At 42.4% G+C, this 19,713-nt stretch overlaps 1 protein-coding gene across 2 annotated transcripts in view; it reads left to right on the top strand.

The window, feature by feature from the left end:
* snap25a (synaptosome associated protein 25a) overlaps positions 1 to 19,713 on the top strand; it is a 50,103-nt gene that overhangs the window by 25,003 nt on the left and 5,387 nt on the right. Inside the window, exon 5 of one of the 2 annotated variants that reach the window (XM_015948367.3) lies at positions 6,978 to 7,095. In XM_015948367.3, the coding sequence (XP_015803853.1) occupies positions 6,978 to 7,095 (118 nt within the window). Of the gene's footprint in view, positions 1 to 6,977; positions 7,096 to 7,311; positions 7,430 to 19,713 lie in introns of both variants that reach the window. The other variant, XM_015948366.3, reaches the window with a different exon arrangement.

Raw genomic sequence — 19,713 nt, 5'->3', positions numbered from 1 at the left:
TTACAAACTAAGTCTATTACTAAGTCTATTACAAACTATGAGTCTATTACAAACTATGAGTCTATTACAAACTCTGAGTCTGTTACAGTCTGTAAGTCTATTACAAACTAAGTCTATTACAAACTATGAGTCTATTACAAACTAAGTCTATTACAAACTATGAGTCTATTATAAACTAAGTCTATTACAAACTCTGAGTCTATTACAAACTCTGAGTCTATTACAAACTCTGAGTCTGTTACAGTCTGTAAGTCTATTACAAACTGTAAGTCTATTACAAACTGTAAGTCTATTACAAACTAAGTCTATTACAAACTGAGTCTATTACAAACTCTGAGTCTATTACAAACTCTAAGTCTATTACAAACTCTGAGTGTGTTACAGTCTGTAAGTCTATTACAAACTAAGTCTATTACAAACTATGAGTCCATTACAAACTCTGTCTATTTCAAACTCTGTCTATTACAAACTCTGAGTCTGTTACAGTCTGTAAGTCTATTACAAACTAAGTCTATTACAAACTATGAGTCTATTACTAACTAAGTCTATTACAAACTATGAGTCTATTACAAACTCTGAGTCTGTTACAGTCTGTAAGTCTATTACAAACTAAGTCTATTACAAACTATGAGTCTATTACAAACTAAGTCTATTACAAACTATGAGTCTATTATAAACTAAGTCTATTACAAACTCTGAGTCTATTACAAACTCTAAGTCTATTACAAACTCTGAGTCTGTTACAGTCTGTAAGTCTATTACAAACTGTAAGTCTATTACAAACTAAGTCTATTACAAACTATGAGTCTATTACAAACTAAGTCTATTACAAACTCTGAGTCTATTACAAACTCTGAGTCTATTACAAACTCTGAGTCTGTTACAGTCTGTAAGTCTATTACAAACTAAGTCTATTACAAACTATGAGTCTATTACAAACTAAGTCTATTACAAACTAAGTATATTACAAACTATGAGTCTATTACAAACTATGAGTCTATTACAAACTAAGTCTATTACAAACTATGAGTCTATTACAAACTAAGTCTATTACAAACTATGAGTCTATTGCAAACTCTAAGTCTATTACAAACTCTGAGTCTGTTACAGTCTGTAAGTCTATTACAAACTAAGTCTATTACAAACTATGAGTCTATTACAAACTAAGTCTATTACAAAATATGAGTCTATTACAAACTAAGTCTATTACAAACTATGAGTCTATTACAAACTAAGTCTATTACAAACTATGAGTCTATTACAAACTAAGTCTATTACAAACTATGAGTCTATTACAAACTCTGAGTCTGTTACAGTCTGTAAGTCTATTACAAACTAAGTCTATTAGAAACTATGAGTCTATTACAAACTAAGTCTATTACAAACTAAGTCTATTACAAACTATGAGTCTATTACAAACTATGAGTCTATTACAAACTAAGTCTATTACAAACTAAGTCTATTACAAACTATGAGTCTATTACAAACTAAGTCTATTACAAACTATGAGTCTATTACAAACTAAGTCTATTACAAACTATGAGTCTATTACAAACCCTGAGTCTGTTATAGGGCTGGGCAATATAATCAACATGATAAGAATGTGTGGACACAAACTCACACCCAGCTACCTGGTAAAGGCTCGATATCCTATTATGGTTTTTATTATTTTACATCAACTGTTTCTTCCGTTTATCAAGAAGGTCTGTTTTAGACTGACATCCACATCCTGTTTAAATTTAGCAGCAGTTAAGCTCACATGGTAAACGTAAAATCTTGCCAACTAGGTCATGTTTGGCATTTTTTTCTTTTTCTGGTTGTATCAAACCTGTAGCATACCTTTTTACATCCGTTACCATGGTGATAGACTCAGAGACTCACTCACCCCTCTTTCTTTAACAGAAACCAGAACTTTCCAGTTTTCACGTACTCTGCTTTCTGGAATATTTCTCCAAACTCTATTCAGACTAAACTTTCTCTTATAAGCACTGAGTTAATACCTGGTCCCTAACAAGTCATGACTTGTTAGGGACCAGGAAAGCATGCCAACCAGGGATTTAACAAATCCTAAAGACTTAGTGAAGCTGTTTCTGAATCCACTCCATATTTAACCGTGCCACATCCTTTCACACTCTGCTTGCAGTTTATTTACTTCACTCACATGTAGAAGTTATAGAGGACCTGACAACATCTGCCTCATCCGCATGACACAGACCCTGACTCATTCACCAGGAGCCGTTTGACAGCCAGGTCTTTGCAAAAGCAGCCCAGACAGGTCTTATGGAAGACGTGGTTTTTAATTGTTAAATTATTCAACACTTTTTCATTATTCTGCTAATGTGTGGTCATACAGGGGATTTGTGAGCTCTCAGTATCAAATGTGTGTGGTCTCAGGTTGGAGATTCAGAGAGAAAGAAAAAGATCAGGGGCCTCATTTATCAAGCTAGCTTACGCACAAAACGGGGTCGGAAAACTGCGTAGGCAACTTCCACGCAAACTTTGGGATTTATGAAAGAAAACGTAGCGGGAAAATGTGCACAACTTTAAGTTGCCTAAGGACCAGGCTTATGCACATGCTGGACATGGAGAGCACCTGCAGTGCTGCTGCTTAGAAGATACAGTTATGAAATCCTGCAGCATTATCACTTGTACTGCTTCGTTTTCACACAGAACAAGACCCCCCCCCCACACACACACACACACACACACACACACACACGAACACTCACACACGCGCGTACGCGCACACACACACACAGCCTGAAGCGCAGAATGCAGAACATCAGCAGGGGGACAGAGTGAGACAGAACATCATGCGTCTGTGACAGTGTGTGTCCTGTCACTGTGACTCGATTGATCATGCGCCCTGGCTACTTGTACAGGGGAGATCTCCGTTTGGGTGACTGGTTAGCACATGTGACTTTCACCCAGGAGTCTGGAGATTGAATCCCGATTGGACCATTTTTTATATCCACCACAGATCTCTCTGAAGAACTCAGCATTGACGGCTTCAGCAACGCTGTGCCACTCCGTGGATTTTCCCTTACTGTTTTGCAAAAGCACTTCCTTTCATTTCTCCACCTCACCCACAAGTACCTCAATTTCTGCTTCTGTGAAATTGTGCTTCCTTGATCTGCAGTCGTGATCGAAATGCTGCAACAAGCCGGCTTATGTATATGCATGAGGTCCACAAGGCACTTTTCATTGACCATTTATGGCAGTAAGTGGGCGTGGTGAGGGCGGGATATGACTAAAAAGCAGCTGAGAAACATTCTAGATAGTTTCTGATTTATGAAGCGGAGATTGCATGCAGCTGTGTGTACTCCATGTTTGATAAAACCTACTTGGTGTAAGTACTTTTTGTTTGCTGAGCTTAAGCACGGTGTTAGTAAGGATTCTACGCCATGTTTGATAAATGAGACCCCTGGGGCCTCATTTATCAAACTTTCTGTAAATTCCTCTCTCAACCCTACTTAAGCTCAGCAAATGATTAATTGTTACCCAAACTAATCTGCCATAAATGAACAAAGCAATCAATCAGTCAATCAATCAAAGATTTATTTATAAAGCGCCTTCCGCAACCCTGTCAGGAAGCCCAAAGCGCTGGATGCAAACTACAGTACGAATGTTGTGCATAAAAATAAACCTGCTCATTGACGGCATGTCACAGGTAACCATGACAGCCATGATGTGTGTGTGTGTGTGTGTGTGTGTGTGTGTGTGTGTGTGTGTGTGTGTGTGTGTGTGTGCGTATTTGAAAACGTATCCTAAGTTAGATTTTAACATCTCACCAGCTCCAGTGTGCTCATGCCAGGTCTAAAGTTTGCTTAAAGTTGTGCACATTTTTCCATCAAGTTTTCTTTATAAATCACAATCTTTGTGTAGAAAGTTACTTACTCTGTTTTCAGATCCAGTTTTGTGCATAAGCAAGCTTTAAGTGAGGCCTCTTATAAACGATAAACGATGAATCGGATGGGGTCTCGACTCGACTGATCAGATTAAACGGGAACATTTAAAAACTGCTAAACAGTTCAATAGCTAATGCTAATAACATTTAATTTCTACTGCTAAAAACGTAATGGCGACGTATCTATTATGTACGGGTTAGCAATAATCCAGCTTAAATTAGACACTGTGATGGAATTTTTATATTGCAATATTGAAATTAAACCCTTTTGACTTAATCATGGACTGTTTCATTATTTTATTAAGTCTCCAAAAGAAATTTCACAACAGGTTTGTGAATTACATGCTACTGTGGCTTCCCAAAAACCCTGCAGCGGAGTTGAGCAGAGCAGACTCGAACCAGCAACCTGACTGCAGCGGTTCTGCTCCACAGCGCTGCAGACAGCTAAGAATAACAGGATGGTGGGGACTTTTCTTCTGCTTGTAGAGTTTAGATAACATTAGTTTCACGACCATCGTGTTTTCAGATCCCCACTTGATCACGGCCCTGCTACCGGCTAGCATCAGCTTATCTGCTCGTAGTTACACTTTTGATCCCAAACCGTTTCTGCTTTTGTGTCTTTGCTGGTTTCTCTGTTTGCCTCCACACCACTGAGATTGGCACATTGTGCGCCAGTAAAAAGCATCTTCCTTACACAATAACAAGCAACTTACCTTTGTTCAATAAAGTTCTGGGGAAAAAGTCACTTTAAAAGATGTCGCACGAGTGCTGCGTCTAAAAATATTTTATCGCACAGAGTTCTTTTCATCGCCGCCTACAGATGAGCTGCGAGCATTCACTGGTAAATAAAGGTTGCACGACACAAAAAAGTAGCGCAGCACAACAAATCGATGATCAAATATTTCATCGGTTTTTATCAATTTTTAGCGATTTTATCGATTCGTTGCTGCAGCCCCATCCAGTTCATCCTGGAAGTTTACATGAGTACTCCAGCGGTCTCCGTTGTTGTTTTCTTCTCATCCAACAAACAAAACCACACAGAAAAAGAATGTTTGCAGTAGCTCTGGCTTGAGTTGCTCTATGGTTAGCACTACTATGACTAAGAATTAGATACTGCTGCCATTGACGTTGGTAGGGATTTACAAATTTTAGGGGACGTGTCTGCGCCTGCTACATGTTATACCAGCTTTTGACAGAATGAAATGTTTTCTCTTGATGGCACAGACATTTGGTATATTTTTCACTCCAAACTGCCTACATTCAACAACAACAAGGTATAGAGGGCTTTGAATTCTAGGACCCCTTTAACACAGACATTGTTGAGGAGAAGTAGTTAAACTAGCCTTGTGCAAAAGTAGTTCTTTCTCCAGCTGTGAGTTTAGAAATCCAGAGTGTAAATTGCTTTAGATTGAAAAAATGACATTAAATGAATTTGCATGCACAAGTAGATCTAGGTCGATGAAAGGTAGAATAAGTAGAAGGCTACATCCTGGTTTACATGGACGTTAGAAAACTGGACTTTCAAATGAAGTGTGTTTCCACTCTGCTACAATAGGAGGTGACCCGCGCCCTTTTGTGTTGGTATTCTTCCGGTTAGCCTATAGCAACACAAGTTGTAAACAAACGTTGGCAGGAGTGAAGCAGACAGAGTTTGATGGCGTTACTTTGTGGCAATGACATTATAAAAAGACCGCTTCTGCGGTCTTGTTACTTCCAGGAGTCACCAGTACCAGCTCAACTGAGCTGTTTACATGCAGAGGAAGTCGTGTTCCCCCTAACCCATTATCTGGTTGTTTTATCTGGATTAGAACCAGTTTGCCCATAGCCAGACTAATGGGATTATATGCATTTTTAAAAATGTTGTCCGCCTATTTAAGGCAATAGCTTGGTTTTCTGGTGTGCATGTAGACACACTGATTGGTAGGAATCGTGGTTATTCTTATTCCCTCAATGAAAGTTCTCTCAGATTCATCACTCTGAGATCACTGAGATGTTCTGCACATAAGATACTGACTGGTCATATTTACTCCACCCCCCCCCCCCCCCCCCCAAAAAAAAAACATCAGTTGTTATGAGATGCAAGTTCTTAATTGTTTACTGAACACAGTATGTAGGAAGACCTGGTACAGTCATGGAGCACAGATCTGAAGTTATTTTGGTTAGTTTAGGATTTTGTTTTTGCACAATAATTCAAATTCTGATTTGACACACACAAACTTGTATAAATAAATTAAATACCATTAAAAGAGTACCACTAAACCTGGTGTTCCTAATGTGAACATACTGTAGTTAGCTTAGCTTAGATAGCGGGATGCAGGATCAATCCAAGAGGTTTAACTAATCTAAACCACTTAAGTTCAGCAAAAATAAAAATGTGCTAAAAGACAAGAACAAAACATTTCTATTCAGAGTGGAAGGCGGACATTTTTCATTTGGACAGAATTATCTTGCTGTTTGTCCGTTTTCCTAGCTAATAAAATAAGCCAACAGTGATGGTATTTATGACAAATATAGTTCTTTAAAAACACTTCATTGCTTCTCTGTTAATATTATGAATAATAACTTTATTACCCATTGCAGGCAGTTTCCTGGATGGCCTTTTATGAAGTCATAAAATTAACATTTGCAAGAACTAATAAGCTAACAGGCAACCAGCTAAGACAAAAGTAGAGTATAACTTGTCCACCATAGTTCATAAAGTTATTATGCATTATTAAACAATTGTCAAGTTTACATTTCATGGTGATCAACACTAAATTCTGCATTTATGAGAGTAAATATCATCTGCAGTAGCTAAGTGTAGCTCTAAAGTAGCCCTGAAGGGTTAACCACATGAAGCAGCAATTCCAGTCACTATTTTTACAGAATTCATATTTAAAATAATGTGTTGTAAATTATCCTTTGTTCTTAATAGTTTGTATCACCAAAACTGACTCACTTTTACACGCTGTCGTCAATACTCCAGACATAAACATACAGACATACATCTTTGCTGCTCATCATTTCTCATTTTTCTGTCAATTAGTCAATGAAATTCATTCCACTACTGTCATCCCTTTGTCCTGACCAGAGCAACTCGATCGTGTTGAAGAAGGCATGAACCATATCAACCAAGACATGAAGGAAGCCGAGAAAAATTTAAAAGATTTAGGGAAATGCTGTGGGCTTTTCATATGTCCATGTAACAAGTAGGTACTGACAATGTGCCCCAAAGGTTCTTTACATATGTGGTGGCGTCCAGTTTTCCTCTTTAGTTTTATTTTGTTTTACTTTCTTTTGTCACAGTGAGTGTCTGAAGTTGTTGTCTTCTCTCCTTTGTCTGCTCTTTATCTCTTTCTCTCCTCTTCTTCCTCTCTCTCTTTGTGCTTCGTTCTGTGGGGGATAAATGACTTGTGTTAAATCAGAGCAACTGGAGCGCATCGAGGAGGGAATGGACCAAATCAATAAGGACATGAAGGATGCAGAAAAGAATTTGAACGATCTAGGGAAATTCTGTGGTCTTTGCTCCTGTCCATGTAACAAGTAGGTGCTGCTTGCCTGCCTGCCTGCCTGCTATTCAAAAATGCGACTAAATATCTGAGAAATCAAAAGCAGCCAAGGAAGAAGTGGCATCACGGTGACCATTGGCCAACAGTCGGCTCTGCTCAGCTCTGAATGCAAACTATATCTGTGGGCCTTTTTCAGTGAGCACATGTGGATGAAATCATTCTAAACTTCATTCCCAGCACATATTTCAGTGTTTGTTTCTGGGGATATTGTCTTAGCAGTCCTCACCCAAAGAGAAGCCCACTTAACGGAAGCTCTGATGTAAATCTATTCAGTCATTCAGGCTGTTGCTTCAAGGACAGCGGTTCTTTTCAAGTCCGATCTAGAACTTTCTGAGAGTTCTGTTAAAACCCATCCAGCTGTTCACAAGGCATTAGGCTGACAGATACACCAGAGAGATCGCTGATGGTAAATGTCTGACTCCAGGGCAACGTTTCAATCTAAAATATCACAAGTGCCTCTGAGCTACTAACACACAAAACCTGTTAGTGTCAGGGCTGATTAGCTGCTGCAGCCATCTTTAGTTTGGTTAAATGCCAACGCTTAGGCACTAGTAGATGTCTTTCTAATGAAGAATATAAGATTTTCATTCAGATCAGGTTAGATGGTTCGTCAGATATTTTACTACTGAGCAGACAGATAAAAGTGACCGTCTCACCCCCTTAGCCTTTTGGAGGATGCTGGTTCAAAGCTTCTCTGTCACTGAGGGTTTTCCACGTCTCATAACCAGCTTTCACTAAGCATTGCAGGTTGATATAACATCCATCACTAGTACTATTGAGTCGTCATGGACTCTGTGTGTACTTTGCACACCTAAATCATGCTGAGTAAAGTCATTACGCTTTTCTTTCCTCATGAACAATCTGGATGGTTTTTAAAGTAAAACTCAAAGAAAAAAACACAAATTAAGATATATAATACAGATTTTTTTTACCCTCCCACTGTCCTAACGGGTGTGACCCCGCAAGGAAAGTTGACCTTTGAGCAGGATTGATGGTTTATCCCTTGGGTCCATGCTGCAGGGGTGAGGTGGTGCTCACTCCTCACCCCTGCCAAGAGATAAACCATCAATCCTGCTCAAAGGTCAACTTTCCTTGCGGGGTCACACCCGTTAGGACAGTGGGAGGGTTAAACATAACAAACAGGTTTTTTTATTTTCTATTAAACTTTATTACAAGTTTAACTTAAGAACACGACAGAGGTTTCTGCAGGCACATGCAGCGGCTTTGGGCTCTTCTGGTAGGTTGGCCTCTAAACACACTGCCCTCATCAGCTTACAGCTGCACCACCAGTGTTGGCCATTCCTGCAACTCTGGCCACAAATAATCCGAAGCACAATGTGACGATTTTATCACCAACGTCTAGATGGATAAAACTGGTGATTTGAGGCCAGCTAGGCCATGGTTCAGCCAGAAGTGCCTCAAACACGACTCTCCTAAAAGTACACATCCCACACATATAGCATCTCTGCTGATTCCTTCTGAGCAAGACTGTTTTATGTTTTTAGCAACTAAAGAAGAAAGGCCTAAACAGTGATCTATCACTGTAGCGTTTGGTTTTGCCAACTTTTAAACCAATTAAATTTAACCGAAGACGAGCAGGGCTGAGCCACCCAAAGCATCTTGGCACTGAGATTTTTTCCATGAATCAGTTCCAAAATGGAAATGAATGAGATCTCAGTTCTAAAATGGCTTTTAGGCAGTCTGGTCCAGGACTGTTTGACACTTCTCCTCATCTGCATGATCTCTACCACCACTGCACTGCTCTAACATCCAGTAGATCCTCACCTTTCTGCAGGCAACAAGACCTTTATGTTCCCCTAAACACCACCCAACCCCTGCCACCATTTCTAAAACACTGGGTGCCAATGACCATGAATGACTGGCGAGCATGACCCTTCGAATGCTCATGCATGCTTGATAATGCAAGTTCTAACAGCAATGCTACATTCAGTAAGGCTATGAGGAAACTGATGCTAACAATGAAGGTGATGCTGATTGTCTAACTGGAGGAATCTTTGTTTTTACTTACATCATGGTTGCAGTCAACATGCTGAAAATAATGAGGCACTGAACAGCAGAAAGCCTCTAAATCCTTTTATTAACTTAAGCCAGAATCTCGTGGGTCTGTGACTTGGCTAACTTATGAACACAAACACCAGCAGTCTCTTAATAAGGTCACAGGGTCACTCTGGAGCTCCCCTCAGTTTAGTTTCTGAGTCCCAAATGTAAAACAACTCTTAGAGGGGTTGGAGACTAGATTTCAAATATCGTGGGTAATTTACTAATAAAAAAAAGAATGTAAGGCATATTTTTCTCTGTTAAATAAGATGAACATACTTTAAATACATTAGTCCTGTTGGGGTTATAGGTCAACAAATAATTTGTAAGCTTTTACTTACTTTTTGGATTCTTCAATAAATTCGTAAATATGGAAATATTTACTGATTTATTAATTAATTAGGATATCCGGAGATATCAACGGGGCACCATCCCCTTCTAACTGGGGAAAAATTGAATCTAAACTCTTATCAGTCTCGACTAAATGTTCCGTGAATCCTAACGAGCTGCTGTTGAATTTTATATCACAAACAAATCCACTTGAAGACAAAACTTAATTGAATAACATTTATTAACTAATATCACTTCACTTCAGCTCCTTCTGAAGTGTTCAGCCAACAATATTAACCAACGTATTTTATCAAATGACTAACAGGTGAATTAACAATGAAATAATGATGTAAAACAATCTGACCCAATAAGTGTGTCTTTAGCTTGAGTCCCCCCCCCCAAAGGCTAAAAACAAGTATGTGTGTGTGTCCCCCTAAACAGGGAAAACCAGAATGTGTGTGTGCGTGAGTGCGTGCGTGCGTGTGTGTGTGTGTGTGTGTGTGTGTGTGTGTGTGTGTGTGTGTGTGTGTGTGTGTGTGTGTGTGTGTGTGTGTGTGTGTGTGTGTGTGTGTATGTGTGTGTGTGGAGCAGTGAGGTGATGCTGAAAGAAGGTGTGAATGTGTAAGCTGAGATCAGATTTCAGCCTGTATGGGTGTGTGTGAAGCTTCCTCCACTTTCAATCAGTGATGTGGCACGTTTCATGCATAGTAACTTAAACACTTCAAATGCTAATTTTCTTCACAAGGCTCAAGAAAAACAACTCAATCAAAGGGCAAATGAAAATATCTAACAGAGTCGGTCAGCCTGGCCACAGCTGACAGACAACAACCCAGATATTAACAATAAAGAAATGGAGCTTACTCTTTAAGATGCTCGGATGGCGTATTTTGGTACGACAGAGAAACCGAAGCTACTTTAAAACGATCCGCGGTTTGATAGCTTATTTTGGTCTAGAAGAAGTCGGAAGATAAAGAGATAAGAAAAAAAACTTGCAGGAGCAAAACTTCTCTGACCGAAGCCAAGGCGTCCCTTGTAGTTCGCTGATCAGATGTGATTTTACGCTGCTCCTCCGCAGTTCGGCGTCGTCCACTTCGGCAGCCAGGCCTCGCACGCTGTTCGGTGGGCAAACGAGTGTCTCTTCACACCAGCTGGAGCTGGACACAAAGAGAGCGAAGTTTCGCTTTGTGCTGAGTTTTATAACTTACAGCGTCTCTGTGTGGTTCGTGCTGATTTGATGGTTTTCCGTTGCTTTCCAGCCAGGCCTCGTCTGAGTCCGGAGCCGTAGCAGTAAACGTGTCCTTCTCCGCCAGTTGACTGAACAAAAGAACAAAGAACGATTTCGTTTCGCTATAATTTATAGCTTTAGCGGCTGGCGGGGAAAATGTGTGGCTCCCGCACATACGCAGAACTCGTGCTCTCGGTATTCGGCGGTGACGTCATCACATTGCTTCTGGCTCAAGGAATCATGGGAAATGAAGTTGTAGCTGGCGCTGATGTGTAAATATGCTCTTCAGAGCAATTTTGGCAGTCTTTTGGATAAAATTACTGCATAGTGATTTCCTCATGAGGGCAGACCCTCAACATTCCCCCTTTTGGTTTCGGGGATCGCGCCAGAGCTCGATCGTCGGAAGCACAGATGGGTTCGTCCCTCATGACGTTGGTCGACTTGGTCGTCGGTCGACTTGATTGTCGGAAGCACGTATGGGTTTGTCCCTTAGGAACGTTGGTCTCCTTGGACGCCTTTGGTCTTTGTCTTTGGTCTTTGTCTTGGATCCTGGTCAGGCACAAAATCAAAAGGGGATAGGAAACGGGATAGTCCCCACGCGCATAACGAGGAGGAGCCACCCACGCAGGTGGTACACAATGGTGTATCAAATCGAGAACCCGGATGGTAAAGTACCAATCCAGGCCTCATTGGCAAAGTTAGTTCTTCTCCTCCATCAGAGAGAAATTCACCGTGATCAGAAGATCATGGAACTCCAGAGTATGCTAGCTGAAAAACAGCAAAATGGAAGGCTGAAGGATGACGAGGAGGACGACGACGCCCGCACCGATTCTGGGGAAGATGGGGAGGAGACACCCCCCGCACCCCCCCACCCCCACCCCCCACCCCCACTGATGAGAACACACAGTGGGAAGGAGGGGTACACCACGACTCTGAAGTTGAGTCAGAGTTCTCCCCCACGCCGGTACGAAAGCAAACCGGCAGAGCCGACTGGGGTCCACCCAGGACGATCGGCAAAGAGCAATTGGTTTCCTCCACCGTAGGAAGCGAGGGACAGCCATCCCGCCGTAAAGGTAGGCCACCTCTTTCCAAGGTACCTGATAGCCTGCCTCCTGATACATCCCCGTACAGTAATCAGCAGTATGTAGTGTGGGACTCTCTGGACGGACGCACGCCGCAGGGGAGAGATGAAGCTTATCTGTCCCAACCTTCGGCCCCGTTCCCTACACACTCTATAGGGCACTCAGGACCACCTAGGGGCCGAGGGCAGTCCGCCCTCGGACCCCAGGTTGGACCACCACCCTCATCTTCACAGCCTTCTCAATCAGTGAGAAGTCGACCAGCCAAGCGGCACCTCTATTTAGACCGCTCCCCCAGTCCACGAAGGGTGCAAGGTGCTGACTGGGGTTATGCACAGTATACCCCTGCACCTCAACCATCCACCCATCCTAGCTACTCCGGTATTCGGCATGCCGGTAACCAGCTGCATGACAAAGCATCCTACGCCAGTCCGTACCCGGACAGAGCGTATTACGCAGAAGCCCCAGTTGAAAGACGCAGGCTGCACCACGCAGACGTGCCCCGGGAGGAGGACCTCCCAAGACACCCACGTGACGTGCCAGCAGCCCGCCACAGCATGCCGGACCCCGATTTGGGCCCGAGGAGTCAGCATTGGGAGCCCAGAACACACCAACAATATCCTGCGCACTCTGAGACAGACCGTGGGTCAGAGTCAGAGGATGACGTGCCGTATTGTGAGTCAGGACTTCGTGTACGTCAAATTGAATTGCTAGCTAAGGACATAGAACGCTTTGATCCTAACACAAGTGAGTCCAACATCGACGACTATCTCAGGGAGATAGAACGTTGTCTGTTTGATCTCCCAGCACCATCTTCAATGGAAAAGCTCAAGCTAATTTGGAAAACCACATCTAGAACGGTGCATGGTTTCATGGAAACTCTACCACCTGACACTCGAGATCGGTACTCCTTGCTCTGCCGAGCGTTGAGGGATGAATACTCTACGTATGCTGACTCTGCGTCAGCTACAATGGGGGCCTTCTCCATCAAACACGGGAGGAATGAACCCCCCAGAGAGTATTATCGCCACTCAAAAGTGCTTATTTCCAATGTCGAAACTCCCCTGGGCTCGAGGAAGATCCTGCCTTCAGATCCCTTTTCATTCACAACCTGCACGAATGTGTCCGCTCTGAAGTCTCAATGTATTGTAGAATGAAAAAACTAACAACGCAGGAGATTAGGAGGTACGCTCAGCAGACCTTGGAAGCAGGCGGGAAGCCCCACAAGCCTGACGCACATCAACGCGTCATGCACCTAGCTCCCGTCGCCGAGCCGCGTTTGGAGCTGGAAGGCACAGAAGCTCCACCCACTAAGCCAAAATCTGCTAAACCTAGACCCGCTAAACCGCGAAAGCAGTCCCAACCTCCTCCACAGGGGAAGGGGGTGCTGATTGGCAGCCACCTAGGTCTGGACAATCAGACAGGAAGTGGTCCAACCAAAACCAACGGCAAGCAGGTTGGAACAATGGAAGGTTTAAGGAGCGCCGCCCACAGGTAAGTCCCGAACGCGAGTCCGCGGGTGAGTCCCTGACCAAAGCCGACCTCCAGGAGATGTTTCAGCAGTTCCTAGCTAAACAAAAGGAACAGCTGAAATCTGCAGATGAGACCCCTGCACCAAAGGCTTCTTCTAAGAAGCCAGACCCAGAGCCACCGTCCGCATGACTAGGCGTGGCTCAATTCCCCAGAGTGGCCAGGACCTACCTGATCAGCTGGGGGAACACTACTGGTAGATCACAGGAGTCTCCTGAAATCTACCCCCCAGAGAAACCTGATACTAAATTTCTGAAGTTCCTTGGTGACTTAACAAACCATGATCATGCTCGCCGTTTGTACTGTAGCACCAATGTAGGTGGATGCATACAGGTTGATGCTCTGCTGGATACCGGCTCCGAAATCACCCTGATGTGCTCCACACTGTTCCATCGCGTGTCCAACACCATGCGGTCGCTCGGGAAACCAGCCCAGGTTGAACCCTGTGACCTGAAAATCACCAGCTACACCCAGTGCATCACTAACCGGGCGTGGCTGGACATCATTTTCCAAGACATGACTCTGGTTCACCCGTTTTATGTCTGCCAGCTAGACACTGAACCACTTCTCATTGGTCAGGACCTGCTTGAACATCTAGCTCCCCTCATCGACTGCCAGAAGGATCAACTTTGGGCTCAGGTGGACACACCTAAGCCCTATGGCTCCCACAGAGGATGTCCGCCTGCAAAGGCACGAAACCGCTCCTGGAACCCCTCTCCGCACACATGTGTTCTGCTCGCTGAAGAACGTCAGCCTGCAGCCATATGCACCACACATAGTTGGTGGTCTCACCATCACCTGCACCCACATCTCAGATGCTCACCTTGCTCTTTGGTCAGAGAAGTCAGTCATCAGCCAGCAGACGTTTGAACACCTGTGCCAGAAGGATCCCCTGCTGGTCAGTGTGACACGTAGCCACCGGCTCTTGTCAGCTACTTGGCCGCAGAGGCTCCTGAAAGCGCCAGAAGTCTGCTCTCTGACTAACCAGCTTGGAGCAAGACAGCTCTCACACACATTCTGGTTTTCCCTGTTTAGGGGGACACACACACATACTTGTTTTTAGCCTTTGGGGGGGATTCAAGCTAAAGACACACTTATTGGGTCAGATTGTTTTACATCATTATTTCATTGTTAATTCTCCTGTTATTCATTTGATAAAATACGTTGGTTAATATTGTTGGCTGAACACTTCAGAAGGAGCTGAAGTGAAGTGATATTAGTTAATAAATGTTATTCAATTAAGTTTTGTCTTCAAGTGGATTTGTTTGTGATATAAAATTCAACAGCAGCTTGTTAGGATTCACGGAACATTTAGTCGAGACTGATAAGAGTTTGGATTCAATTTTTCCCCGGTTAGAAGGGGATGGTGCCCCGTAGATATCTCCGGATATCCTAATTAATTAATAAATCGGTAAATATTTCCAAATTTACGAAATTATTGAAGAATCCAAAAATAAGTAAAAGCTTACAAATTATTCGTTGACCTATAACCCCAACAGTCCTCAATAGTAACACTGTTGGGATGATGCGAACTTTAATTTAGGAGTTAAAAAGGTGAAACTGCTTGGTTACAAAAGTAAATTTATGTCACTAATTCAACCTAAAAGTTAAAACTAATCCACGAGACAGACTCATTCCATGCAAATCCTGATGTTTCACTCTTTATTTGTTATAACTGTGACGAGTATTCGCCTGGCCTGCCGGACTCGTCCTCTGGTTAATTCTGCACAGAGAGAGAGTCTGGTAACTCGCAGGTAGAGAGGCACATGAGGGGCGGGACTAGCCAGCTCAAAAGTAACCAATCAGAAAAAAGACGGAAATGCCCACTGTACCTCTGTAGTTGTTTAGCTGTAGTCAAAAAAATGGCGTCTGGCAACAGTGCAAACATCTTTTGTTCTTTTAGAAGGAAGGCTTTTAGCGCTTCTACTTGTTGTTTTAAAGATATTCAAGTCATTTAGAACAGAGGAAAGAGCCGCAGTGAACTCCGCTTCAGTCGCCATGTTGGACAAACTCGGCGTGAGACGCTACTCAGCTCTGATTGGCTTGGTTAGAATTTTTAGGGGGCTGGGTTATTTAAATAGGAGCGTTCCCAGACCCCTTCCTCTGTGAGGAGTCTGGCAGGCCAGGCTAGATGAGTATGGCTTACAGTTTGTGAAAACCCCACATTCACAATCTCAGACCTTTAGAATATTATTCTAGACTCAAGGTGTCACACTCCAGTCAGCTGATGAATCCAGAGGGTTCCTGAGCCTTTAGATGGTCTCTCATTCTGAGCTGGATTGCTGACATATATTAACTTTTGCACCAGATTCTCATGTTTCCTGTTTCACCTGTAAATGTCCTAAAAGCACAAAGGAAAAGTGTTAGATTGAGAGAAAATCAATCAATCAAAGTTTATTCATATAGCTCTTTACACTACCCAGAGGGTGACCAAAGTACTCAACATTAAAAGTAGAAACAATAAACCAACAATGGAATAAATAATAGAATGTTGAGCTAGTTTAAAGGCAAATTGAATCAGAGTCATTCAAGCAAACATGATAAAATCGCCTCCATCTTAAATAATAATCAAGATGTGAGATCAAAACACAAAACTCAGTGCAGAAAAGAAGCACATCGTTCTATAAAATGTTGAAAGAAAACACTGAAAACAGCAGAACAAGCCCTGTGACCGTCTGACCAATTGAAAGCAAAGCATAAGGTTGGAGCACGTGTGCCATCAGCTGTTTCCAGGTTTTAAGAGTAGATGGGTACATCATACTACTGTGCATGCACTGCTTGGTACCCTTGTCTGTTCATGGCTCCGTATAGCGATCCAGCCTTCTGCTGCCTTGTTTTCTCCCCCGTCGGCTCTGCTGCAGTTTCTCTGCAGTGCCTTCTCTCCTACAGAGCTCTGTGCTACATTAGCCTTCACTCTGCACAGGCTGCAGCAAACATTACTGTTCGCTAAGCCCCTTTTCCCACGGGGAATTCTTTCACATGTAGGTCAGTCATATCAGTTAGTGACATGGTAGCCTCTTGGGACGCTGACTCAAACTGGCTGCATGGAAAACAACAAGCTAGATATATTTTAGTTAGAATTATGCAGCTCCGCTGTGGAGTTTTCTACAAACCCGTCAGTAAGTCACGGCTAGATGGGAGCAGTCTACAAGTCATTTTGGAAAGTAAAATTATAAGGAGTAAAACATAGAAATATCAAAATAAATGTAGTTAGGTGGCATGTAGATATCCATAATAAAAATAAGGTGTGAACAATTTTATTTCACTTTCTTCAGCTTTTATTTAGAAAATTACATCCAGTCATGGTGGAAAAAACACATTTAAACCCCCAAAACCCTAAAAACTAAATCTAGAAAAATGATACAGTCATTCACATTTTCATGTATTAAGTAAAACACGCCTTTTCACAGTAATCACAGAGGTCAGACATGTCTAGTAGTTTGAAGATCCTCACCATGGCTGTAATGTTTCATGGCTAATGTTTGGCTACTCGAATCTGGAGACTGACTAGGCCACTCCAAGAGAACTTCTTGGTGCTTCTGCTTCAGGCTTCTTCAGTTGCCTGGACTGGTTTTTGGATCATTTCCATGCTGGCCTCTTACCCAGGACACATTTTCCCTTCCCTGGCTGAGGGAGAGATGTTCTTACCCAAGATTTGGTGATACATGGCCCACAGATAGGGTGAAATGCTACATATTTTCTGCTAAGCTAACGATAACAGAATACTCCCAGATTAGGAGAATGACTGGGCTGGTTCCAGAATGCTTTGTCCCATATATCTAACTCTACTGATGATGGCAACTGACTACATTTCTCTTAGGGGTGGAATATCCCTTTAAGTGTACATTACTACTATGTAATTACCCTTTAACTAGTAGAACTATCTATTACCTTTATCTACCTGCTGTATGTTATTGACAGAGCCACGCTCTTAGTGTAAAAATGTCACTTCACTGGAATTGCATTTTTAACATCGACAATGTGTCTCCTGATATTTGAAGTGAACTTAAAGAAGGTATTCATGAAAAATAAAGATAACGGCAGCCATGCTGTGCAGTTTCTGAAGCTAGATGACACTTTGTCACCACCGCAGATTTCACAAGCAGCCGTATTACTGCCATCTGTATCCGAGACAAACTTAGAGTATTTCTAGCTAGTGGATGTGCATTCCTCTCCTCCCTCTGTTGTTTACATCTGTGGTGCTTGGAAATGTAAACCTGAGATGTTCTCATACAAAAATGTGACTTTTTGCATTCAGGAAGTGTTACGGCCCCTCCTTCACATTTTAACATCTCCTGTCCGGGACGTAACAGGATGATGCAAGAAGAAAGCATATATACCTTTGTGCTAAAGGCAACATCATTGACCTCTACAAACCGTAAACTGAGCAATTGCATTATGAACGTAGTTTGCAGTCCGCCTTACTCTGGTCACCTTTGTTCACCTGGAAATTCCTCTACATCGCTGGCGTAGTTCCTCGTCTGCTGGTATCACAGCGGTGTATCCATCATTTATGTACACTGTAATCCAAAGTATCTTGTTAATTGTAATTTGATGATATAAAGACGTTTTCCTGTGTTTTTTAATTAAACCTATAGATGTAATTGACCTGAAGCTCAGTCCCCACTAAGCTCCGCCCTCTTAGCTTTCAGCTGCTGACTCGGACGAGCTGTTACAGTTTCCTGCGTGTTCACAATGAGAGTGGTTAGTGCCGAAACAATTCCTTAAGAGGCTCTTGAAAACTTTTAGAGACACACAGGTAATATCTGCAAAGAGGCTTCAAAAGGTCAGCATTATGCCTCAGAGAGCTTTGTTCAAGACTTCAAACTAGAATTATGAGGAAAAAACTGAAATTATAGACACAAATCTTCAGATCATTAAACAGGAGGCAGACACCTCACTAGAGTCAATCATCTTTAATGTGAGAAACGTCATCGAAGACCCGCTTTATTTATGCACACTGTGTTTCATTTACTTACCATCCACTGATTATAGCCTTCTTGGTGGCTAGCTGAAGAAAACTCACAATGGCTAGGCTTATAATTGCTAAGAACACTGTTATCTTACACAACACATGGGAATTATTACTAATATTCCCAATGAGTTGACTGTGTGGTCCACCTTACTGCTTTCTCCCTCAGAGGCATGTGTCCATGTTTTGTTTTGGTTTTGGAAATTTGTATACAATAAACTCCATTCATTGTCCTTTCAGGATGCCATGTGCCCCAGGGACATTATTCAACCATATTTATGTATTTAAACACAAATGACGCTCAGAAAACCACAAATACAAACCCTAACGCCGCTCTATCAAGCTAGATGCTACTGGTTTGGGCCCAGTGGGACTGAGCCACAGGTGAAGTGCATCTCAGGGCTCTTTGGATCATTGACATCAATGTCAGAAACCTGTGATTACTGCGAAGTGACCCCAAATAAAGTATCAAAACTACTGAAAAAATACATTCCACATTATTAACCCCACCACCATTTTCAAGAAATATTGGAAGTAAATGTCTGAACTGCTAAAAGCCTTAATGCCTCCGACAACACGTGAAAGCCTTAGAAACTTAGCAGCCAAAACCGCCTCACAGGGTGGAAAGTGTTCTGTACTGTTTATGTTCACTATAGACGAGTCCTCCTTTGACAAGTGCCTTCATTATGACAAAAGCCACAGTATGAAATTCTGTTTATCCCCTTCCCCTTATCTTTTGTTTTGGTGCCAAAACTGCGTGTGGTGAGGTGATGCCACGATGGACGGTCAAAGTGAGAGGACATCTGCAAAGCTGTGTGATCACAGCTGTGTTTGTCAGTACATATCCTGGTCCACACAGGGTGATCCATCACCCTCGTGTGCTTCACCACTACCTCACCCTTCAGATTTCCAGAACTTTGATGGGAAAGCGGTGATGACTGAATAAATATAAGCAAGGGTGAGAATAGGGCTTGGTGGGGGTGAACACAAAGATATAGGGGTAGATAAACATACTCTCAACTGACTTCTTCCACTTGTGTGTTTTGTTTTGTACACTTTTATGA

This window comes from Nothobranchius furzeri, chromosome 2 (assembly GCF_043380555.1).
Source record: "Nothobranchius furzeri strain GRZ-AD chromosome 2, NfurGRZ-RIMD1, whole genome shotgun sequence".
In the NCBI taxonomy this organism is placed as follows: Eukaryota; Metazoa; Chordata; class Actinopteri; order Cyprinodontiformes; family Nothobranchiidae; genus Nothobranchius; species Nothobranchius furzeri.
Note: the sequence above shows the minus strand (reverse complement) of the source record. Positions and strands in the feature narration are given on the sequence as shown.